Source organism: Micromesistius poutassou (genome assembly GCF_964030765.1).
Source record: "Micromesistius poutassou genome assembly, chromosome: 12".
In the NCBI taxonomy this organism is placed as follows: domain Eukaryota; kingdom Metazoa; phylum Chordata; class Actinopteri; order Gadiformes; family Gadidae; genus Micromesistius; species Micromesistius poutassou.
Window position 1 is genome coordinate 4,553,248 of NC_140282.1, and position 20,689 is coordinate 4,573,936.

A 20,689-nucleotide genomic window follows, 5' to 3' on the forward strand; every position below is an offset into this window, starting at 1 on the left:
ATCATCATCATCAACATCATCAACAACAGCATCATCCCTACAGCAAAACACAGCCTTAGTGACACCGACATCCTTCATATCCTCGTCGAATGGAGCCAAAAGTATCATATCCTCATCCGCATCACTGTTCACATCATCATCATCATCTCCATCATCATTTCCAGCATCATCATCTTCAACATCATTCTTGGCATCTTCATCAACAACATCCTCATTCAAAACCTCCTCAATGACATCAGCATCCTCTTCTTCATCAGCTGCATTCAGCGTGTCTAGCATGATGTCATCATCATCATCATCTCCATCATCATCTTCACCAACACCATTACCAGCATTATCATCATCATTATCATCATCATCATCATCATCTTTATCCTTCTTGGCATCTTCATCCTCAACATTACCATTATGGACATCATCATCACCAACGTCATCATCATCATCAGCAGCATCATCATTAAAAACCTCCTCAATGACATCAGCATCCTCTTCTTCAGCATCACCACAAAAAAAGAACACTGAATCTCATGCTGTTTTAGTGACACCGACATCCGCCATCTCTTTAATTGCTCAAGGAAAAAATGTCACTTCTCTGTCCACATCACTGTTTTTATCATTATCATTAAAATCATCATCATCATCATCATCATCATCATCATCAACAACAATAGCATCATCACTAAAGCAAAACACAGCCTTAGTGACTCCATCATCCTTTATATCCTCGTCCCCATCACTAATCACATCATCATCATCTTCATCATCATCTTCACCAACACCATCACCAGCATTATCATCATCATTATCACGGTCACCATCATCATCAACACTATCACCATCATTATCATCATCATCATCACTATCACTATCATCAATATTATCCTCAGCATCAACTGTGTTAAACTTGTCTAACATGAAGTCGTCGCCAAGCTATTTGTCATCACAACTGTCATCAAAACCCTCAATTATTTCCGCATTGTCATCCTCTGAAATCTCCTTAGCCTCCTCCTCTCTCAGCCAATGGATTCTGCCATATCCTGTCCCACAGTCAGAGCCTGCATCATTAGCAACAGCAGGGTCCACTGACATGAAAGCAATCCCAATATCCTCCCAATCCAACACAAGTTTCCTTTTTGATTTTCCAACACGTTCTGAGAGATTGTTCAGCGCAGTGTCTCCATTACCGATCCTGATTCCTCACACAGAGTTCAGTCCAGGTACTTCTAAAACTCAAAACAGCAAAGATAAGGCAACACATACAGTATACTTACCATCCGATACTTCTCATCGCTTGACCAGCTCACGCAAGAATTCGACTGTAATCCGTAACCTTAGCTACAGTTCTGAACCCAAACTCAAAAATACACCGGCGCATACCTCAGAACTTCCTGGAGTATTTTCCACAGAACTTACAGAAACGCTGAAAGGTATGATCATGGTCTTGCCTGTTAATAAGGGAAGAAGCACGACCTCAGTCTCCACTTATGATCAAAAACTTCTAGCAGATCAAAAGCCGCACAGAGTTTTCCCAAAGCTCACTGCAACGCAGTCTGAGAGCCATTGGGTTTCAAGACACATCACCATGAAAAGGCTAACAGGAACACCATATAAGGTTGAGAAAGATAAGACATTGTCTGGGAGCCGCCACGCTTCCAGTGCCACATCCTCCTCAGACCAGGATCTTGTTAAGAATCCTACCATCACAACACCCATATCATCAAGAACCTCGGAAACATTGTTTAAATTTCCACGTGGGACACCTTGGACCGAGGCAGTTAACTCGCCTCTCTCTGACAGGGCAATCACTAAGCAAAGCTCTCGACACCGTGGCAACGTATCTTCGGAGCATGCATCTCCCCCTGGTGATTTACCGACAGGTTCCGGCACCCGCAGAGCTCCTGTCTTTGTTATGAATAGTGGCCGGCCGAGCACTGCAGAAGCTGAGCTCATCTCTGTTTCCTCCCTAGCTAGTTTGCATCCGTTGCAACAGATGTGGACTGAGGCCAAAGCCATGAGTTCTACGGCGGTTCCAGTAAAATTATTCTCCGTGTCAGCATCGCATAACTCACTCCACTCGACACCTGTATACAAATTAGTCACACAGACAGGATCTCACAGGGATAAATCCCAAGGGCAGAGATTGATGTCACTCAGTGTATCAGCCCATGATCAAAGCCAGCATTTGTTGCAATCATGGATGATCACAATGGACACACCGTTTCAAACAAGGTCACTTTTTAGTCTCCCCAGCAGGCCTTTCACAAATCCTCTTTCAACTTTGCCACTTCTTCAAACTAAAACGGCGGAAATGTCAGTACGTGTCCATCACACACAAGAAGCAGACCAGCATTTGTTTCAGCCGTCAGAGGGCAATGTTCAATTCATTTCAGGTAACACCCCAGCATCACCGGACTCCTTTTCTCATATTAGGACTGTAGATACCCACCCGGTGGGCAAAAGCCAGATAAGAACTTCTTTATCCAACATACTCAAAGCTTCTGATAAAGTCACACAGCCCGACAGACCATTTTCATCACTGAATTTAACACATCTGACCTCATTCAGTAACTGGAAAGCCTCGAGAATAGTTTCTAGTAGCTCTGCCAGCCAATCCCCCGCCAATAAAGCAGCTTCACAGACAGCCCCCTCCGAGGCTATCTCAGGGCATCTCTCTAATAAAAATGAAGTCACACTCATGAAACGGCGTGAAAGGTCCCAGAGGTCAGAAATCATCGGACCACTGCGGTCTGATCATCAGTCACCGGCTCCCCTGCCCTATGCTGGGAGTGATACATCACTTTTTTATTTAGACAGAGGAAACACGACCACATCCCCCAAAGATAGACAACCTCGAGCAGATGGCACGATTTTCAGTCCCAGCGCCAGAACAACAAAACCACAGCTGGAATGGAAAAGCACCTCTCTTCAATTGCATTCAAGCAGTTCTTCCGGATTGGACAATCTTGTATCTAATGCCTCAGGATCTCATGTGTCACCAGACGGATTTGCGTCTGTTCCACATCCACAACGCGTCCTGTTGGAAGTTCCATCTTTGAATTCGACTGATGCAACTGTAGGCACAAGGAATCGTTCCCCGGCTCTCCTAAACGTGAGTGGACAAGGTGTTGAAGGTAATACATCAGAAACAGATCTAGATGATATTCTAGTCCTCCCACCTCGGGGTGGGCTGAATTTGTCTCAGACGAATCACAGATCTCCAATGGCTGTCAGTGCACCACCTAAAGATACAAAATCGTCTCCCACCCTATCTACTCAGGGAACATCAATAGTTTATATTACTCCCACTCCTAAAAGTGACAAGAAAGAGAAAAGTTCAGGAAACTACCACATGCAATTGTATCATAACAGCAATATCTTGCCCACAGATCTTCCCCACTCTGAATTCCCCACTAAAATAAAACATACTCATCCCCTGCTTTCAGTCACTAATACAAGCACAGCTGATAACTTGCTGGATCCATTAACATCCAAACCAGTTGCTGAGGAATCAGTACATGTGTCATCTTCATCATCGTTATCACCATCATCACCATCATCACCATCTTCATCATCACCATCATCATCGTCGCACCTGCCATCATTTCCTCCTCCATCTTCACTGTCCTCAGAGACTGCCGCACTGACCTTAAGTAAAACCACTACATCTCCACAGATTTCCACCACCCACATGACTCACAGTGGTTTGTTTTCCACACCCTCACCGCTCCCACCAACTCTGACTGCATTGCCATCAGGTCTCATCAAGTCAGTCGCCACGACGCCCACGCCGCCTGTCATTCCTGCCCGGTTCTCCGCGGCGCCTCCGTCCTCACCGATCCCTCCCACTCTCGTCCCTGCAGAAACGTACGGGACGAGGCAGCTCACCACGGCAACATCCAGGAAGCCGGGCCTCACCTTCCCTAAGGACCACAGGTCCGGCGGGACAAGTCCGGCCGGCGGCGGCGGCGTGGCTCCGTCTATGGAGCCCGTCGAGACAGCATCTCAAGTATCACCTCTGACCGCCCTGCAGGATGTCGCCGCGACAACCGCCTCCCAACGGGCCGGCACCACAACACGAACCGCCGGTACCGCTGCGTCTTCCACCGTGCGACCCACCGTTACCCCTCATCCACCGTCCGCCACCACCACTACCAACACCACCACCGCCACCACCACCACCACCACCACTACTGCTTCTACCACTACTGCCTCCGTACCGCCGTTCTCAGCCACCACGAGGAGAACTGTGGCCACCGTGACACCGAGGACCCCGTTCACCCGAAGGAACTTCACCCCCTACATCCCAAGGAGCTCTCCACCCAGGGCACCCAGCACCTACTCCCCGTTCACCACCCTGAGCTACACCAGCACCACCGCCGCCACGACCACCACAGAGGCCCCGCCCCAGCAGTGCAATATCACGGAGAAGATGTGGGTGAAGACAGGTGAACACATTGTTTCTTTGTGTCGTCGCTCTCGCTTTCGTAATTCTTGCACCATTGCTCAGGATAACGCAAAAGGTTCATTCGGGTTACAGCGGGTCTTCGCATTAACTCAGTTATCGCTTCTTTGTGTCTCTGTCTATGTCTTCTCTCTGCTTCTCTCTCTCGCTCTCTCTCTCTCTCTCATTCTCAGTTGTGTCAATCTATGTGAGAAGGAACCGTCTTGACAGCATCCAGCGACAGAACCTTCGCCGCGGGCTGAGCCAAGGCCTGCGAAAAGCTCTGAACGATAGCATGGCCCAAGCTCAGGTCTCAGCCTTACTTCCCTTACCCATGAACTCTGCTTCAGTGCGGGGTGGAACTATTAAGCAATGGTAGAAATTGTATGTTTTGTCAATCAAATCACTAATCACTTTTTTTTAATTCTTTCTTCACCAATGCTGGGATTTTTTTTTCTCTGTAATAACTATAATAATAGCTCCTTTATTAGTAGCAATCCAACTGAGGGCTTCCAATGTCCCCAAAGATTGGAACAATGAATAGCATTAAATGACTTTTTTTTCATCAGAACCGACATTACAGGCGGATTATGGTTGACAAATGACATTTAAGCCACATCGTTTCACACTTCACACACAAAATGTATTTGAAATCATCACACACTTTGGCCGAGGACTTTCATGTAGGTTATGCCAGGCAGGGGCGAGGAGGACTGATATAGAAATGAGGTTGACTTCCTGGGTCCCAGATGGCAGGTGGGGAGATGTTAAATATTAGCAGAGGCGCATCAGGGTGTAGCCCATGTTAAACCAAACTTGTAGCATGATCAACGCTCACATGTATATTAAAGGCGACAGTTACTTAAAAAATGTGACACAATCAATTCCGTCCGTCTCCATCACGCACAGACACTGCACACAGAGCATATTCATCAGAGATGTCATAACAATACTCACACATACACACACACACACACACACACACACACACACACACACTCACCGGCTTCGTTCTAATAAAAACCAGTTGGGGGGGAAACAGCCTTTCTCAGCGTTCTCCTATAGCCACGCTACTGCGGGAAACACAAGCATGGCTAACACAATTACAATGCTCTGTCTGTCCGTGGATTAGCTATTCATAAGAGCAAGCATGGTTCCCTGCTGTGCCAAAATCATTCTCTGTCCAATAAGCTTCTAATGCACCCGTCCACAGTGAACCTTTGGATTAGAAACACCTCTTGGCTGGGGGATCCGTGATGAAATGGAGTCAATGAGAAGTGGAAATATGTGCTAGTGTGTGTGTGTGTGTGTGTGTGTGTGTGTGTGTGTGTGTGTGTGTGTGTGTGTGTGAGTGTCTTGTGCATTTAGTGTGTTTGTATGTGTGTGCTTGTGTTAGTTGATTGATATGTGTGCATGCGTGCATGTGTGTAGGGCTGTTTGTTAGGTGAGGGAAAGTGATGTGTTATGTGCTATGTGTGATGCTTGTGTGTGTTTGTGTGTGTGTGCGTTTGTGTGTAGCTACAGTATGTTTAGGGGTTTATGTGAGGGGAGTGAAGTGACGTGCTATGTGTGATGTGTGATGTTTGTGTGTGTGTCTGCGTGTGTGTTATGTGACTGATAGAAAGACGGGAACATGAGGATGTTATATTAACTGGTACTTACTCAGATGTACTGGCCATGCCCTTCTTAATAGCTTGAATTTAATTTGGAAAAACAAGTGCTAGATCTCAGTTGAAGGGCACAGGGATATGATTACTGGGCACATAAAACAGTTTCTCTCACAGACTCCGCCGCAATGCAACTTGTCTTGGAATGCGAACATTTTAATTTTGAGAGAGGACATTTATATCTAAATTTGTGTGTGCCTATGTGTGTGTGTGTGTGTGTGTATGTGTTTGTGTGACTGTTTTTGCCTGTGTGTGTGTGTATGTGTGTATGTATGTGTGTGTGTGTGTGTGTGTGTGTCTGCATGTGTATGTGTGTGTCTGTATGTATGTGTTTGTGTGTGTTTTTTTTATGAGGGAATGTATCAGATTGTTGTTTGGGATCGTCATTAGCTTGTCCTATCCATGTCTGTGACGGAAGTGTGAGAGAGATGAAGAGAGATGAAGAGCGAGAGAGAGAGAGAGAGAGAGAGAGAGAGAGAGAGAGAGCAGGAGAGGGAGGCGGAGAGAGTGAAAGCGGAAGAGAGATAAGAAAGAGAGAAGAGAGAGAAATCGAGGAAGAGAGACGAGAGAGGAAGAGAGACGATGGATAGAGAGAGAGAGAGAGAGAGAGAGAGAGAGAGAGAGAGAGAGAGAGAGAGAAGAAATAAGAACCCAACACTGAAAGGAGCAAATCCCACTGTGACCTGTACGGTATGCGATGGATGGCGAGATGAGCGACTGAGCCGTGTTGAATGAATCCCAAGGCGATCTCTTCACACTACTGAGACACAACAGAGAGTGGGCGTTCTTCCACGTTGGGACTTCAGTGAAAGACAATCCATTGATGAAGGCTTCTCACAGAGCCCAGGCAGGAGAGGAAGCAGAGATACCCTCCTCTCAGTAGCTCATAACAAGGTGGGATTGTGTGTGTGAGCGTGCCGCTGACGTTCCGATGCCAACACCTCTCCCTGCTAAGACTGAGGCCCCTCAATGTTGTCGGGCTCCCTCAGCATCTGTATCTCATGAGGACAGACTCTGGGAGTTTCACTGTGCACACATGGACACAAACACACACACAGGCACACATGCCTGTGGACAAACACAAACACACACATACATGCCTGTGGACAACACACACACACACACACACACACACACACACACACACACACGTATCCCTATGCACACATACCATAGTTCAAGTGGTTGGTTTCACAAATCAAATTATATCCAAGCTATTAACACTAAATACCAGCTTTTATAGCGTCATCATACCACACTCACTCTATCATTCACATAACACATACATGCACACACATACACACACAAAGAAAAACACACAAATGCACGTATGCATGCACGCACAGACACACACGCTTACAAATGTGTACAAGATGCTTACAATTATGTGTGCGTGGAATAAAACACACAAAAACACAATCAAATCCATATGCACACATGAAGCTAGTGCTTGTTTTTGGATTCAATTTGAATCCAAGCTATGCACACAAACAATCTGTTAATATAGCACCCATATACTACAGCCCCTCTATATCAGTCCCCTAACTGATACAGGTGATCACACACACGCACACATACACACACACACACACACACACACACACACACACACACACACACACTCACACACACACCCTTATCCATATGCAAACAAAACCACACATACATTGCATACACTGCTTCAGTGTATGCAAACAAAACCACACATACATTGCATACACTGCTGCAGTATGCCTCTCACTATGGTGCTGTCACATTTTGGGAAAGCATAGAAAGCAACTCTCCATTGTGTAGCGGCGTCTTGCTCTCTCTCGCTCTTTCTCTCTCTCTCTCTCTCTCTCTCTCTCTCTCTCTCTCTCTCTCTCCCTCTCCCACACACACACACACACATAAACAATTGGCAGAGGTCATTTGTAAAATACATTATGGAAAGTACAAAATTGTCTTTGAGAATGAGTCTCTGGGAATCAATAAATTACAATTGGTCCAAACCTGTCCAGCTTCTAACCATTCATCTCTCTCTCTCTCTCTCTCTCTCTCTCTCTCTCTCTCTCTCTCTCTCGCTCTCTCTCTCGCTCTCTCTCTCTCTCTCTCTGTCTTTCTGTGTCTCGCTCTCTCTTGGTCGCCAACCCCCTCTCTCTTCATCCAACATCATTTGCAGATAGTGCAGTGTTATATTTGTGGTCTGACTGTATTAATCGGTTTCCACAGTAGCAAGCAGTAATCATATTCATTATTTTCATTCACAAAGCAAATCATTCACGAAGCAAACAAAAAACTACATGAGAATCTGGATGTTGGCTGACTCAGAACTGTCCGTACTGTAGAGCTAGGTGTGTGCCTTGTACAATTCATCCATACCATATGCACTACTAGCCAACCAACCACCATTTTTATCTGCCCTGTGCATCCAGTCCTGGTGTCATTGTGTAGACAGGCAGATCATTACCATATATGATTGATGGCCTATGCCTATTGATCCTACTAGAATAGTCTCTCTCTCTTTCTTTCTCCTTCGCTCTCTCTTTATCTCCTCTCTCTCTCTCCTTCACTTGCTCTCTCCTTCGCTCCCCCCCCCTCTCTCTCTCTCTCCTTACCACTCTTTCCCTCTCTCTTTCTCTCTCTCTCTCTCTCTCTCTCTTTCTCTCCCTCCTTACCACTCTCTCTCTCTCTCTCTCTCTCTCACTCCCTCTCTGACTGTGTCTCTCTCTACCGATCAGGTGGAGACTGTGTTCGGCTCTCCCAACATGACGGTGGCCTACCACGTCACCGGGGAGGGTGCGGTGTACACGCCGGCCGCCGTGCTGGAGGGCCTGGGCTCCTACGGTCGTGATAGGCTGATAGCCGACCTGCGTCAGTACCTCCCCATGGTAACGGCCCTGCCCATCCCCACTGCGCTGTGGAGGCCGACTTCAGCCACCGGCTTCCAGCTCCAAACGGGTCAGTGAGGACCGTAGACCGGTCGAGATGAATGGGACGGGACAAAACTACGAACGATAGCTGTGTTAAGGGCATTTTGTGTTACTTGTATGTCGAAAATTGCAACATTTTGGTGTCCGATTTATTCACGTCGAACCTGATTTATAAATCTTTTTTACTCTTTTTGAGATCCGGTACAGCATTGAGTGATTGAATGAAGACACAATCCATGCAATATCACATTTTCAGGAAGTCTTTCTGTGTCACATGTGTGCTATAACCTTGGACCTGGGTATAATGTTATGTTTGCAGATTCCACAGAAATGTCATATTCAGAAAAGTATCCATTTTTTAACTGAACCCGTACTTGAAGTGAAGTATGCATATTCAAACCTACACCATTTCCTATACTATGAAGTAAGAATGAGCATCATAACTGGTTGTAATTTATTGTTCCATGCGAAGGCAATGTCTTGGTATGCTCACTGGGGCAAGAAACCTAGGTTTGTCCACCCCTAAAAAAACAAAAACAAAAACAAAAAAAACAGATTCTACCTCGCTGGCCGGAAGCTATGTGTGTCTATCCTCTCAGTAGCGTTGAAGGGAACATATGCCGTATGCTTCCCAGCCAGCAACAAAGCAATAACAAAACCCCACAGCAGAAAAAAAAATACAGCTACCCACCATCACAGGCCGGCGGTTGAACAGTGATACGGTTTTTGCCTTTCCAGTGCTGCGGTTCGTGGGCGCAGGGGATAATCCTCGCTCCTGCCGCTTCTCTCAGATGATGGAACAGAGGCTGGAAAACGCCTTCTCTGAAGCCCAGGCCAAGCACCTGGGGAGCCACAGCAAGCTCTCCGTTCAGGTACCTTAACCCCCACCAACACCTTGTAGAGTGTACACGAGTCGACTGTGGCTCATTCATTCTCCGTTCAAACCCCTTCTCTGGACTTGAGTGTGAAATGTGCTTTTTGGCGGTTTGCCAGGTAAGGGCTAAAACAGGCTCTGTGATTACTTGCTTCACCCCCACCTCCTTCTACAGTACTTGTTATTTTTAATTATTTATCCGCTCCCCCCCGTTTTTTAATGATCTCCCACTTGCATCCTTGGGCCTAATTGGACTGTTTGACATTAAAAGTAATTTGTATCAAACGGTCAGAGCAAGTGAACCATTAAAACACGAATGATGTTCAATCATTTTGTGTCTTTGTGAGTTGGTTTCAGGTCGATATTCGTGACCCTGGTTTGCTCTTTATTGTAGGTTGATTTATTTCAAAGTGAGTAATCTCGTTATTCGTTGATCTTCACTGTATAGTTTCAAGACCTTTGATTGCCTTTCATTGTGGCCTTTTTGTCTTTGCTGTTCAGTCATTTCAACAAAATGTTAATTTTCCATCTGCGTTATGCCTGTCCGCCTTCACCAGCTCCAGCAATTTTGTGCACCTCCTGGAATTCCACGTCCTTTGGTAGCTTCTCCTTGCAAATTGTAGGCCTTCAGCTTCGGGGACAGCATGCAATTGATGTGAACTTGGTGCCTACGAATTCTCTTTGAGAGCGCTATAGTGATTAGAAGCTCATGCGAATAAGTGTGCCAGAGCCTTAACATCTTTAGGTTTTACGTTCATTTAATACAGCGTATTCTTTTCCTGGATTCCCCTGCCACGATTGTCATCTTAATTGTTATCGTATCCCTTTCTTTCCTATAATTTCTTATATAAAAGCCAGTTTATTTTTGTTAAATGATCACCTTAGATGGGAATAGATATGTATTATTTTAGTTCCACCCTGGTTCATGTAGATACGTATTTCTTTATTCCTTTGGTTCTTCCCTGGTTCCTTCTAGATATATATTTCTTTGGTTCTGTCCTGGTTCCTTCTATATAAAGTATTCCTTTGGTTCTGCCCTGGTTCCTTCTAGATATATATGCCTTTGGGTTTGCCCTGGTTCCTTCTAGATATGTACTCCTTTGGTTCAATCCTGGTTCATTTTAGATATGTATTCCTTTGGTTCAATCCTGGTTCATTTTAGATATGTATTCCTTTGGCTCCACCCTGGTTCCTTCTAGACATGTATTCATTTGGCTCCACCCTGGCTCCTTCTAGATATGCATTCCTTTGGTTCCCTGCTTCTATCTACATAACCATGTTATCCAATGGAGATGTGTGTTCCTTGTAGATTGTGTATCCACGTGGTCCCCCCACCCCTCTGTCTCTGTCCAGATGCTGAGCGTCTCCCCGGTGTCCCGGACCCCTGCCGTGTCCCTGGTGTACAGCGTGAGGAACGGCTCTGTGTTCCTCAACGGCACCACCGCCTCCAGCCTGCTGGGTCGTCTCACGGCGGAGCTGGTGGGCTACTACCTGTTCTACCCCCCGCTCGTCATCGCAGAGCGTGAGTCTTTCATATAGGCAAATAGGCAAATAAGGATGACTATAAAATAATATAATTCTGGTTCTACTCTGGTTCTAATATCAAAAGTGCATAATATACACCCAAAATGAAATGCCTCGAATAATACCTTGGCTTAGACAATGACATATAATGTCATATATATTATATACATTTATACAACAGTTAGTTCTAGACCAAGTAGTTTGATAGGACAAGATGCATTCCATGAGTGCTGATAGAGTAACACTGCACTGGGACTTTAAACAATAGTTCTATGTAATGGAAAATGCACAGTGAACCGGTCATTATCGCAAAAGAATCCCCGCCAGGGTAATACAGGACATAGACCCAAGCGGAGAGGTCTTGAATCACCCTGAAGGTTTTATTGCTTTCACAAAAAAAAAAAATATTCCGCTAGATTGTAAGGTTGGATAGCAACGGGCTCTGATGTACAGCAGTGGTCTGCTGTTCAGAAATAACTGCTAAACGCCCTAATTGACCACTCAGAATCGAGTATTCAACAAAGCTGTGGAATCATAATCGTTATCTATTCTAATCTACGATTGAATACATTAGATTGGATCGTTATTTTAGATTGCAACCAAAACTTTGCACTGCAAAGATATACTTTTCCCCAAACACAACATTTGAGTTAAATAATGAAATGAATGATAGACAGGAGTGGACAAAGGGGAGGAAAGAAGCCAAAAAAATATGGAGCTGTTGGCTCATCGGAATCACACAGGCCAACAAAGCGACCCTGAACAGACTCTTACTTCACTGGTTGCACAACAAATGGAAACATACAGATCGATTTACATGATTAGGAGTAGTTGCCCTGCGGTAACGTGTAAGCCCACACAAAGTAGCAGGCTAGTGTGCAGGAATATGTTTATGTGTTGCTTGGCAATAGTCCAGTCCCAGTCCGGTTGTGGAACTATTGGTTTTCAATTCAATAAACGATTCAATGAACAAGCAAATCATAATCTGTCGTTGTATTGTCATCGTCTTTGGAGAGAGAGAGAGAGAGAGAGAGAGAGAGGGAAGGAGGTACGAGGCTACGAAGCGCAGCCATGCAGATTTTCAGTATAAACAGCTCTCCCTCTTGTGCGTATTGGTTAAATAATTCCAGTATCCTAATATACTACCTATGCAAGGGAAAGTCTTAGAACGGTATCAGTGTGGCTGTGTACCGGGCCACATGATAAATGTTGGCATTGCCCCTGTGTAGACATATACACATCCACAGATGTGCATGTGTGTCGCACAAAACAGGCTTACGAAGGCGTAGGGGGAACTGTAATCTGGAGAGACATCTGCAGTTCTTCTAAATGATGGCTTTCTGAGGCAGTGGCACCACAACCACAATTAGTTGGGAGTCTCTGAAATGCAGATGATGTAGAGCAGTCCAATTCTTTGCCTTCTCCTGTCAAGGAGATGATGTGGCGTAACTGGTGGGCTCAACCGTTCTGCTAAAAGTAATAGGGAGTAATAGTAGTAGTAGTGGTAGCCGTAGTAGTCACAGTATTCCAATATTGTTTCTTTTCTTCTTCAAAACCAGGGAGTAACAAACACAAACAAATCTCACAGGAACACAGACCCAGAACACACACAGGTCCTCCTAAATAAATTGACCTATTCCATTTGTTTCCTCCTTCTTCTACGTTGAACTTGAACTTGTTCTAGGGGAGTTGCATAGCTAAGCAGCTACGTACCACAGCTTTAGCGCCAGCTGTTTGGGGCCCAAGGACACATTAGCATGGGGGGATGCTCCATGTCACCCTGGGCACTCATAATGAAGGATGACTAGCCCCCTAACCCCCAACACCCACTGCCCCCCACCCCAGAGTGGATGTGTAGTAGTTATCTGGGTTCTACTCCAGGCAGGCAGGATGGTGAAGCGATATGACTGCAAGGTCCTTGATGTCAAACATCATGGTCCAAAGTCGACCTGAAGGCGTCATTGAGCGATAGCGACTCACCTCTTACCTACTCCTATCAGCACCAGAAAAGGATCAAGATTAAAAACAGGGCAGTACTAGTGAGCGAGACTATTGTTACACCTCTTTCTTGTATATGTGAAGCCGTGAGAAAGAAAGACTGTTTGTCATTCCACGTTAAATGTAAGTCAAGTGAAGTCAAATGTATTTGTATGCCCCCTCATCACAGTTATGGTCTCAAGGGGATTAAGGTCGTAGCTCATGACAAGGTCACAGAGAATGTTCCGGAGAATAGTAGCAGGAAGGAGAGCTTTGCTCTTAGAGATAATACGTTGTGTTGTGTTGATGTTTCCATGCCTCTAGGAATATTTTGCACTTTTCTGACAACAATGTTCCCAGGAGCTCTGCCATATGTTGGCTGTTTGCCTACTTCACAGCCTTTTATCATAGTAAAACATAATGTGTGTGCGTGTGTGTGCCTGTTTGCATGTGTGTGTTGGAGTAGGGTACTCGTATTACCCCAGGCCTTGTTTTAGTGGCACCAAATTCCATTATCCCATACTTGTTCAATTGCTTATGATGTGCACTTTACAAAGCTGATCACCTTTTTCACATGCTTTCTCAAAATAAAGGGTCTGATTAGTTTGAGAGAGGATAGTGTGTGTGTGTGTGTGTGTCTCTGTGTGTGTGCCTGTGTGCGTGCGTACCTATGGTTGTTTGTTTGCGTGCTTGTGTATGTGCATGTTGATGCATTCAGGTTGTCAGACAATACTGACAACTTCAATCCATATTGTAATTGTACTATCTCGACAAGGTCCTAATGAATAGTTTGTATCTTTTTCATCACAATTTATTCCGGAGAACATCAAGGCTGATGTGCAGAATTGTGTTCTTGGTGCTTGGAGACACTCGTTTTCAATCTTAGTGGATGTTAAGCTGTTCCCCGGGCATTCATTAAAACATCTCGTGCTCGTGTCACATCACACCACTGATTAGCATTCCACAAGATTCAATCTATGGGGTTACATTAAAGCAGTTCTCCAGTCTCACTGTTAACATACTGAAGACGCCTGTCCTCTTCTATGTGTGAATGTCTTTATGTATGTAGGCACAATATATCTATCTGCTATGTATGCATGTATGTTTCTATGCATGTAAAACTAACTTAAAAAAAAAAAAAGTTTTTATTTATATTTCTTATTTCTTTATTACTATATCTCATATCTATATTGTTGCACTCAAAGATTATTGATGATTCTTTAACTTTTTGGGTTACATCTTCATTGTTGAATGCACTTATTGTAAGTCACTTTGGACAAAAGCTCCCGCTAAATAAATCTGTTGTGATGTAATGCATCCATGAATGTCCATTTGGCTGCCTGTCTGTCTGTCTACCTGTCTGCTTTTGTCTCTTCCTTTGGCCCTCCCAGTCTGCGTTATGCAAGCAGGGTTACATGCAGGGGTCAACAGTTCAGGCATCAGGGCACCTCATCACACATCCCTTTGTGTGCCTGCTTCCAACAGAGTGCTTGAATATCTCTGTCAACCCATTTCACCTCTGTTCTCAGGCCCATGAGGAACGTCTGAATGGAAGTCTTGAAAATAAAAAAGAAAGCTTACAAAGTCTGAATGTCAAAAGCGACCAGATATCCCAAAACTGAGAACTTAGCAACAAGATTTGGTATATTCAATAAATGATGTGATAAGGCAACACCCAATTCAAAATTATAAAACGTTTGGTCCATCTGAATGATACAATGATTGGAATGCTTATTATTGAGAATAAAATTCTGGGTGTCTGGTGGATTCTAATTCATCCGTCTGTTGTTTTTGTACTATCTTACAGCACTTGAATACCACAATCTCAACTCCTCCATCGCCACAAGAGACTTCTGGGTAATCACAGGTGAGATTGGATGAATATTATCAATGAACAGCAATGGAATTAAAGTGATAAAAGACGCTTGAAAATTTCAATTTTGCAACTATTTTTGCAAGTATTTACATATACATCACCAACCCACAAGAGATTTATTTTACATCTATGACAATTGTCTTTGTGACAACTTCTGATCGAATGACTCATTCGCCTCGATCAATAGTGATCGACTCGTTTTTGTAATTGGATTGAACCTAGCAGCAGCCTGAATGAGAATATTATCATTGGACATGCTATCGACCGAATCTGGAAGATGTTAATCTTTCTTCCAAACAATTAGACAGAGCCAGTTAATGGGCATTGGAACTCATACTGTTGCTTTAACAGTTTGTCTTACTTGTCACTCTGGGGGGCTGTGGGGGGCTCCCACATCATCAGTCCCTGCAGCTCTTAACCCTGCACTTACTCAGAGGAGTGGCCCTATCTAGTCAAGGTCATGTCCTGGGTAATGGGATCTGCTCGCTCCATGAACATGACATACACACGCGACACAGTGTTGTTTCTAAACCTGGACCTCCACCTCACACCAGAGTTTGGAGTTGTTGAGCGAGAGACAAAGTGTGGTTGACGGAGAGTAATAACACTGTTGAGATGGGAGAAGATGAGAAGATGGAGAGAGAGTGAGAGACTCTTATGGGGTAGCATCTTAAAATAAACACACACTCACACATACAGACACGGACATGCACCCGAGCAGCAGCCAGGCATTTGCATCAGCCTGAGGACACATGCTGGGTTATGTCAGAAGCAGAAAGCTTTGGCTCTTCCTTGATGTGCAGTGCAGCTCAGCCGGACCGCCACTAATCCTGACTTTTACCTTCTTTCCCCCTTGGGCCAGATCTGTACGTTCTCTGTATTTTCAGTGTCACCACTCTGTTGGAATGCATGTAGTGTCCTACCGCCCAGACAACTGGTCACATTGGGCTATGTTTGTGAAGAAATAAGTCTAATATAAATATGGTCTAGTGAGACATACTAGTACTGTCTGTGTCAGATCGCCTAATAGCCTTTCTTTGTTTTTATACTCATGCTAGTCAACCTCATTAAGCGCATGGACTCCATATCTTTAAATTGCAGTATTGATTCCAACCTAAATGATTTATTTATTTCCCGTTTCGCTACCGAGATATTCTACCAAAGAAAGAAGAACCTTTATTCTTTCGGTTTTTATGACGTACAATGTTCATTGTGTCATCCACATGTTTTAAAGGAGCAGGCAGGGGTGAAACCTCTGGCTGAAGGTAGACTCCACTCTACAGGGTAGACATTCAGGCTCCAACCCACTACAATATCCTCCCCCCATAAATCCTCGACTTTCTTTCCCATCTCCCGCAAGGCTTAGTTATGGTTCCACGTCGACGCAATGCAAGGGGACGCAATGGGTTTACGGAACCCACGACGTCCTTGCGGACCCTCCTTGCGTCAACAGGTTCACGACTGAGTCGAAGCGTCTGCGTGGTCCTTGCGTTGCGTCAACGTGGAACCATACCCCACCCACCAGACTACCCTCCCCACCCCTAAATCCTCCACTCTCTTTCCCACCTCCCTAAAACTCTCCCAGACTCTCCCACCTCTGTTCTAATCTTGTACACCCCTTGTTTCGCTTTGTACCCGTTCGGTCCTCACCCCTTGTGGGTGCTTGTGTTTGTCACCCTCCCCTCTGCACAGTGATTCACGACGTGGACGACGTGAGTCTGGACGGACATTACCGCAGCTTCGCCAGCCTGATGGAGCGGCGCCTGGCTGAGCTGTTTGTGGCCGCCGGCCAGCAGGGGCCCCGCTTCCGGAGGGCCACCACCGTGGGCAGCTACACCATTCAGGTAGGGGTCTTTGGAGGCTGGGATAGGGCATGGGAACGGATGTGCAGAAACGAAATGGGTGTGCAGACTCATGGCAGCCAATGGTGTTAAGTGTTTTTTGTTTTTTTTGTTTCATGTTGTGTTTATCAATTTCGACCTGGAAAAGATGTACAGAATGAATTCCTGGCAGGAATTCCTGGAAAAAATTAAAAACAAGATGACAATGAAATATAGGGGTATGAGTATATCTACAAAAGGAGAAGTGCAATTGTCAACGCAGAGTCTAAATGTAAACGTAATTGACAGTATACAGTATACTCTCTAAACTGTATATTTGGACTCATCGTTGAAAGCAACCTTATGGTTTACTTGTGGGTCTGGTTGTGTTTTTCATTCAGTGTGCAGCCAGACCAGGATAATTGCAGCGATTTGCACTTCATCGTTGGCTAATTGCTTTGCGAAACAAAACGGAATGCCTCAAACAACGCAATAGCCATTGCTCCTCGGGGGGCTGTTTTTCGCTAATGAAATTGCAAAGCTGGTCGTCTTTTCGTTTGAAAACCGTCAAACCTAAGATGTTAAGCACTTGCACCGAAGGAAGCTAAGTACTACCCCGGCCAGTGGAGTACTGCATTCAGCTCGAGTGTTTGAAGTGTTTCATTCGAAATGAATGAAAATATATTCTTTTTTCGGTGAAGGCTTTAATTTTGGGGGATTTTTTATTCTTCTTTTATTTCTGTAAGCGCCTCAGAATGCACTGAATGCATGGGCGGCCCCTGATGGGAATCCAACCCCAAACCCGGGGAAGTACACATTGCTAATACGCAAACACAACTAAAATAAATAAAACATATGTTTTTGTATTTCCTTTGTGTCTCATCAGATGGTGAGCATCCGCAGGCTGGCGGGGTCAAGGAGCCCGGCGGAGATGACCTACTACGCCCAGCACAACGGCGTTCCGCTGGCAGGGGCGTCGGCGGCCAAGGTGCTGAACACGGTGGACTCCCAGACTGTGGCCCTCACCCTGGGCTACTTCGTCCAGCTGCAGGCTGAACGTGAGCACTAAGAATCAGATAAGCCCCCCGCCCCCCACAATCCCCAGTGTTTCAATCGCTGGAGCTAACCTGACAGAGAGCAGACAGTAGGTGTGACGGAAGGGCGGAGAGAGGTAAAGACAAATGGGGAAGGAATGGAGAAGGGAATTAGAGACAAACGCTTTGGACTGTCACTGATCGTTGGGGGAGAGAGAGAGAGACAGAGAGAGAGAGAGAGAGAGAGAGAGAGAGAGAGAGAGAGAGAGAGAGAGAGAGAGAGAGAGCAAGAGAGTACAGATGGTGCACAGTGGGTGCGAGGATAAAGATAAAAAGGTGCGGCAGATTGTCTTCCTTTTTTTCCTAATCTCTGTGCGATGCTCCGGGCACAATGTTTGTTTGTTTGTTTGTTTGTTTGAGCTTCAATTCTTTGAGAAACTGGGAGCCAGAGAGTGGATGAGAGAATCTTGGAGAGGCACACAGAGTAATGCTGGTCAAGCAAGAGGAAAGTGAAGTGGGTGCTGCAGTGTGCTATGGAGTGTGTATATATATCTTCACCTACAGCAGAGGGATCAGGCTCGCTGTTTTATTATTTTGCCGGAGTGGGAAGATTTTGAAGTGCTCTTGGTGGTTAGCGCAGGCTGTTTAAGGTTTCCATTGTACTCATAAATAATGTTTTTTAACTGTCCAACGGTTTGATTCTGCTCCGATGTTTACTTACAGATGCATGGAAAATCGACACGAGAACACACGATAAATAAAGTATTTATAATCTTGACTTTTTTTTCAGCTGTGGTCAAGAATCCGCCTAACAACCTTTGGATCCTTGCGGCAGTGTTGGCCCCCATCGGCGTGGTAACGCTCATCATCATCATCATCACAGCTGTGCTGTGCAGGAAGAATAAAAATGACTTTAAAGCCGATTCCATTGGCAACCTCAACCCTCGAGCCAAGGTATGCATGCATTTATGTGTGCGTGTGTCTGACTGTGTGTGTGTGTGTGTGTGTGTGTGTGTGTGTGTGTGTGTGTGTGTGTGTGTGTGTGTGTGTGTGTGTGTGTCTGCGTGTGTCTCCGTTGGTCTGCGTGCGTTTGCGTGTGTGGACCCCTGACTGTAGGAAGATTTATGGATTGGTTGAATGTCTGTACTATTATTTCAGCTTGTTATGCTTTGTCAGCAAGATATTGGATAACAATATATAATAATATTACAGTCTTATCATCTGACTCAGCGGAATAGGGAGCTGAGTCTGACTCAGATGTTGTGTTTCCAGATGGCCTATCGAAGGGATGTGGGCTACTTCCACCAGGTAGCTACCTTTTTCTATCTACCGTTTACTTTATATTTCTTTAATGATTTATTTATTTTGTTCAGTATTTAAAAAATAAGGATTTAATCTTAATATTAAGAATGTTTTTGTTAATGTAATTTCATTTCAATTTGTCTGATGATAACAAATAGTTGTGATGATTTATGAACCCCACTGCTGCTATCATCGACTGTAAGTTGACTGGGGCCATCTTTCATTATAGATAGCTCTGAGTCGTAAGGTCACATTAATCCGTCCATACCTCCATACAAGCTGTAAAACCCTTCACTGCACGGACACAAACCCAAGCTGTGGCACTTGATGGAATACTTCTGCTGGGCTTCCCCGGTGCTGCAATGCAAATCTATAATGTGTTGGTCACGCTAAGCTCTCCCCTCAGTTCAATAGACCAGGCATCGACCATGTACACACACACACACACACACACTGAGGCTGTAACTGTTTCGTGCTCATAAGATGGCACGAGGAGGATTCTATTTACCATCACAGGTAGACTATGGTAGACTATGTTTTATGTCCCACCAAATTTGTACACGGGCAATGTGATCGCACCTGTGTTTTGTATAGCCGTGTGCACAAGGCCTGTGCCCGTTGTTAAGTGTATAGGAAGGCGACTAGGGGGATAAACTAGACAGGCTGGACCAATCTATTGAAAGTCCTTAAGATGGCGATAAGATGCCTGTTGATTTTGAAATGTGCAAAGCCCATTGCTTTATGTAATAGCGTTTTACCAATAGATGGCTGGTGGTTGCACTTCTTCTTTCTAAAATGGCACATTTTAATAAGCCAAGCTTTACCGAGGGTTGATTTGCTGCCAAGGGAACGGAAATGGGTGCAGTCTCGGCTCTCCAAGTCAAGTTGATTTCATTTATACAGCCGGTCTCAAAGGGCTTCACAGGCCTCGTTTTATGACACAAGGGGGATCGGGATCTGCTTTTATTTGGTTGAATTGAACATGAAAGCCATATCTGATGTCACTATTCAGCATGTTAATACAGAGCTTAATTACCGCCACATAATTAATTACCACCTCCAAAAATATGAACATTTTCATGCCTAATTTTGCGGCTTTGCAAATGTAAATGCGCCTGACAATATTACTGAACCTTAATATTAAACCTCAAAAAATATGTCTTTCTTTTCAGTGCTGTTACAATATACATATAAATCTTTTTTCAATGGACCTAACTGTAAAATCAAAGATGCTCCTAGCCTGCTTTTACACCATATCTGGA

The 20,689-nt window shown here is 44.8% G+C and overlaps 1 protein-coding gene across 1 annotated transcript in view; it reads left to right on the forward strand.

Annotated features, from left to right (window-relative positions):
* LOC311356121 (UPF0606 protein KIAA1549L-like) overlaps window positions 1-20,689 on the forward strand; it is a gene marked incomplete at both ends in the record, with an annotated part of 41,513 nt that overhangs the window by 5,017 nt on the left and 15,807 nt on the right. The window contains 12 exons of the mRNA XM_084475892.1: window positions 277-496; window positions 3,756-4,085; window positions 4,230-4,445; window positions 4,636-4,751; window positions 8,829-9,048; window positions 9,759-9,892; window positions 11,248-11,416; window positions 15,203-15,262; window positions 16,964-17,115; window positions 17,978-18,149; window positions 18,916-19,079; window positions 19,398-19,433. Of these exons, the coding sequence (XP_084332018.1) occupies window positions 277-496; window positions 3,756-4,085; window positions 4,230-4,445; window positions 4,636-4,751; window positions 8,829-9,048; window positions 9,759-9,892; window positions 11,248-11,416; window positions 15,203-15,262; window positions 16,964-17,115; window positions 17,978-18,149; window positions 18,916-19,079; window positions 19,398-19,433 (1,989 nt within the window). The remainder of the gene's footprint in view (window positions 1-276; window positions 497-3,755; window positions 4,086-4,229; window positions 4,446-4,635; window positions 4,752-8,828; window positions 9,049-9,758; window positions 9,893-11,247; window positions 11,417-15,202; window positions 15,263-16,963; window positions 17,116-17,977; window positions 18,150-18,915; window positions 19,080-19,397; window positions 19,434-20,689) is intronic.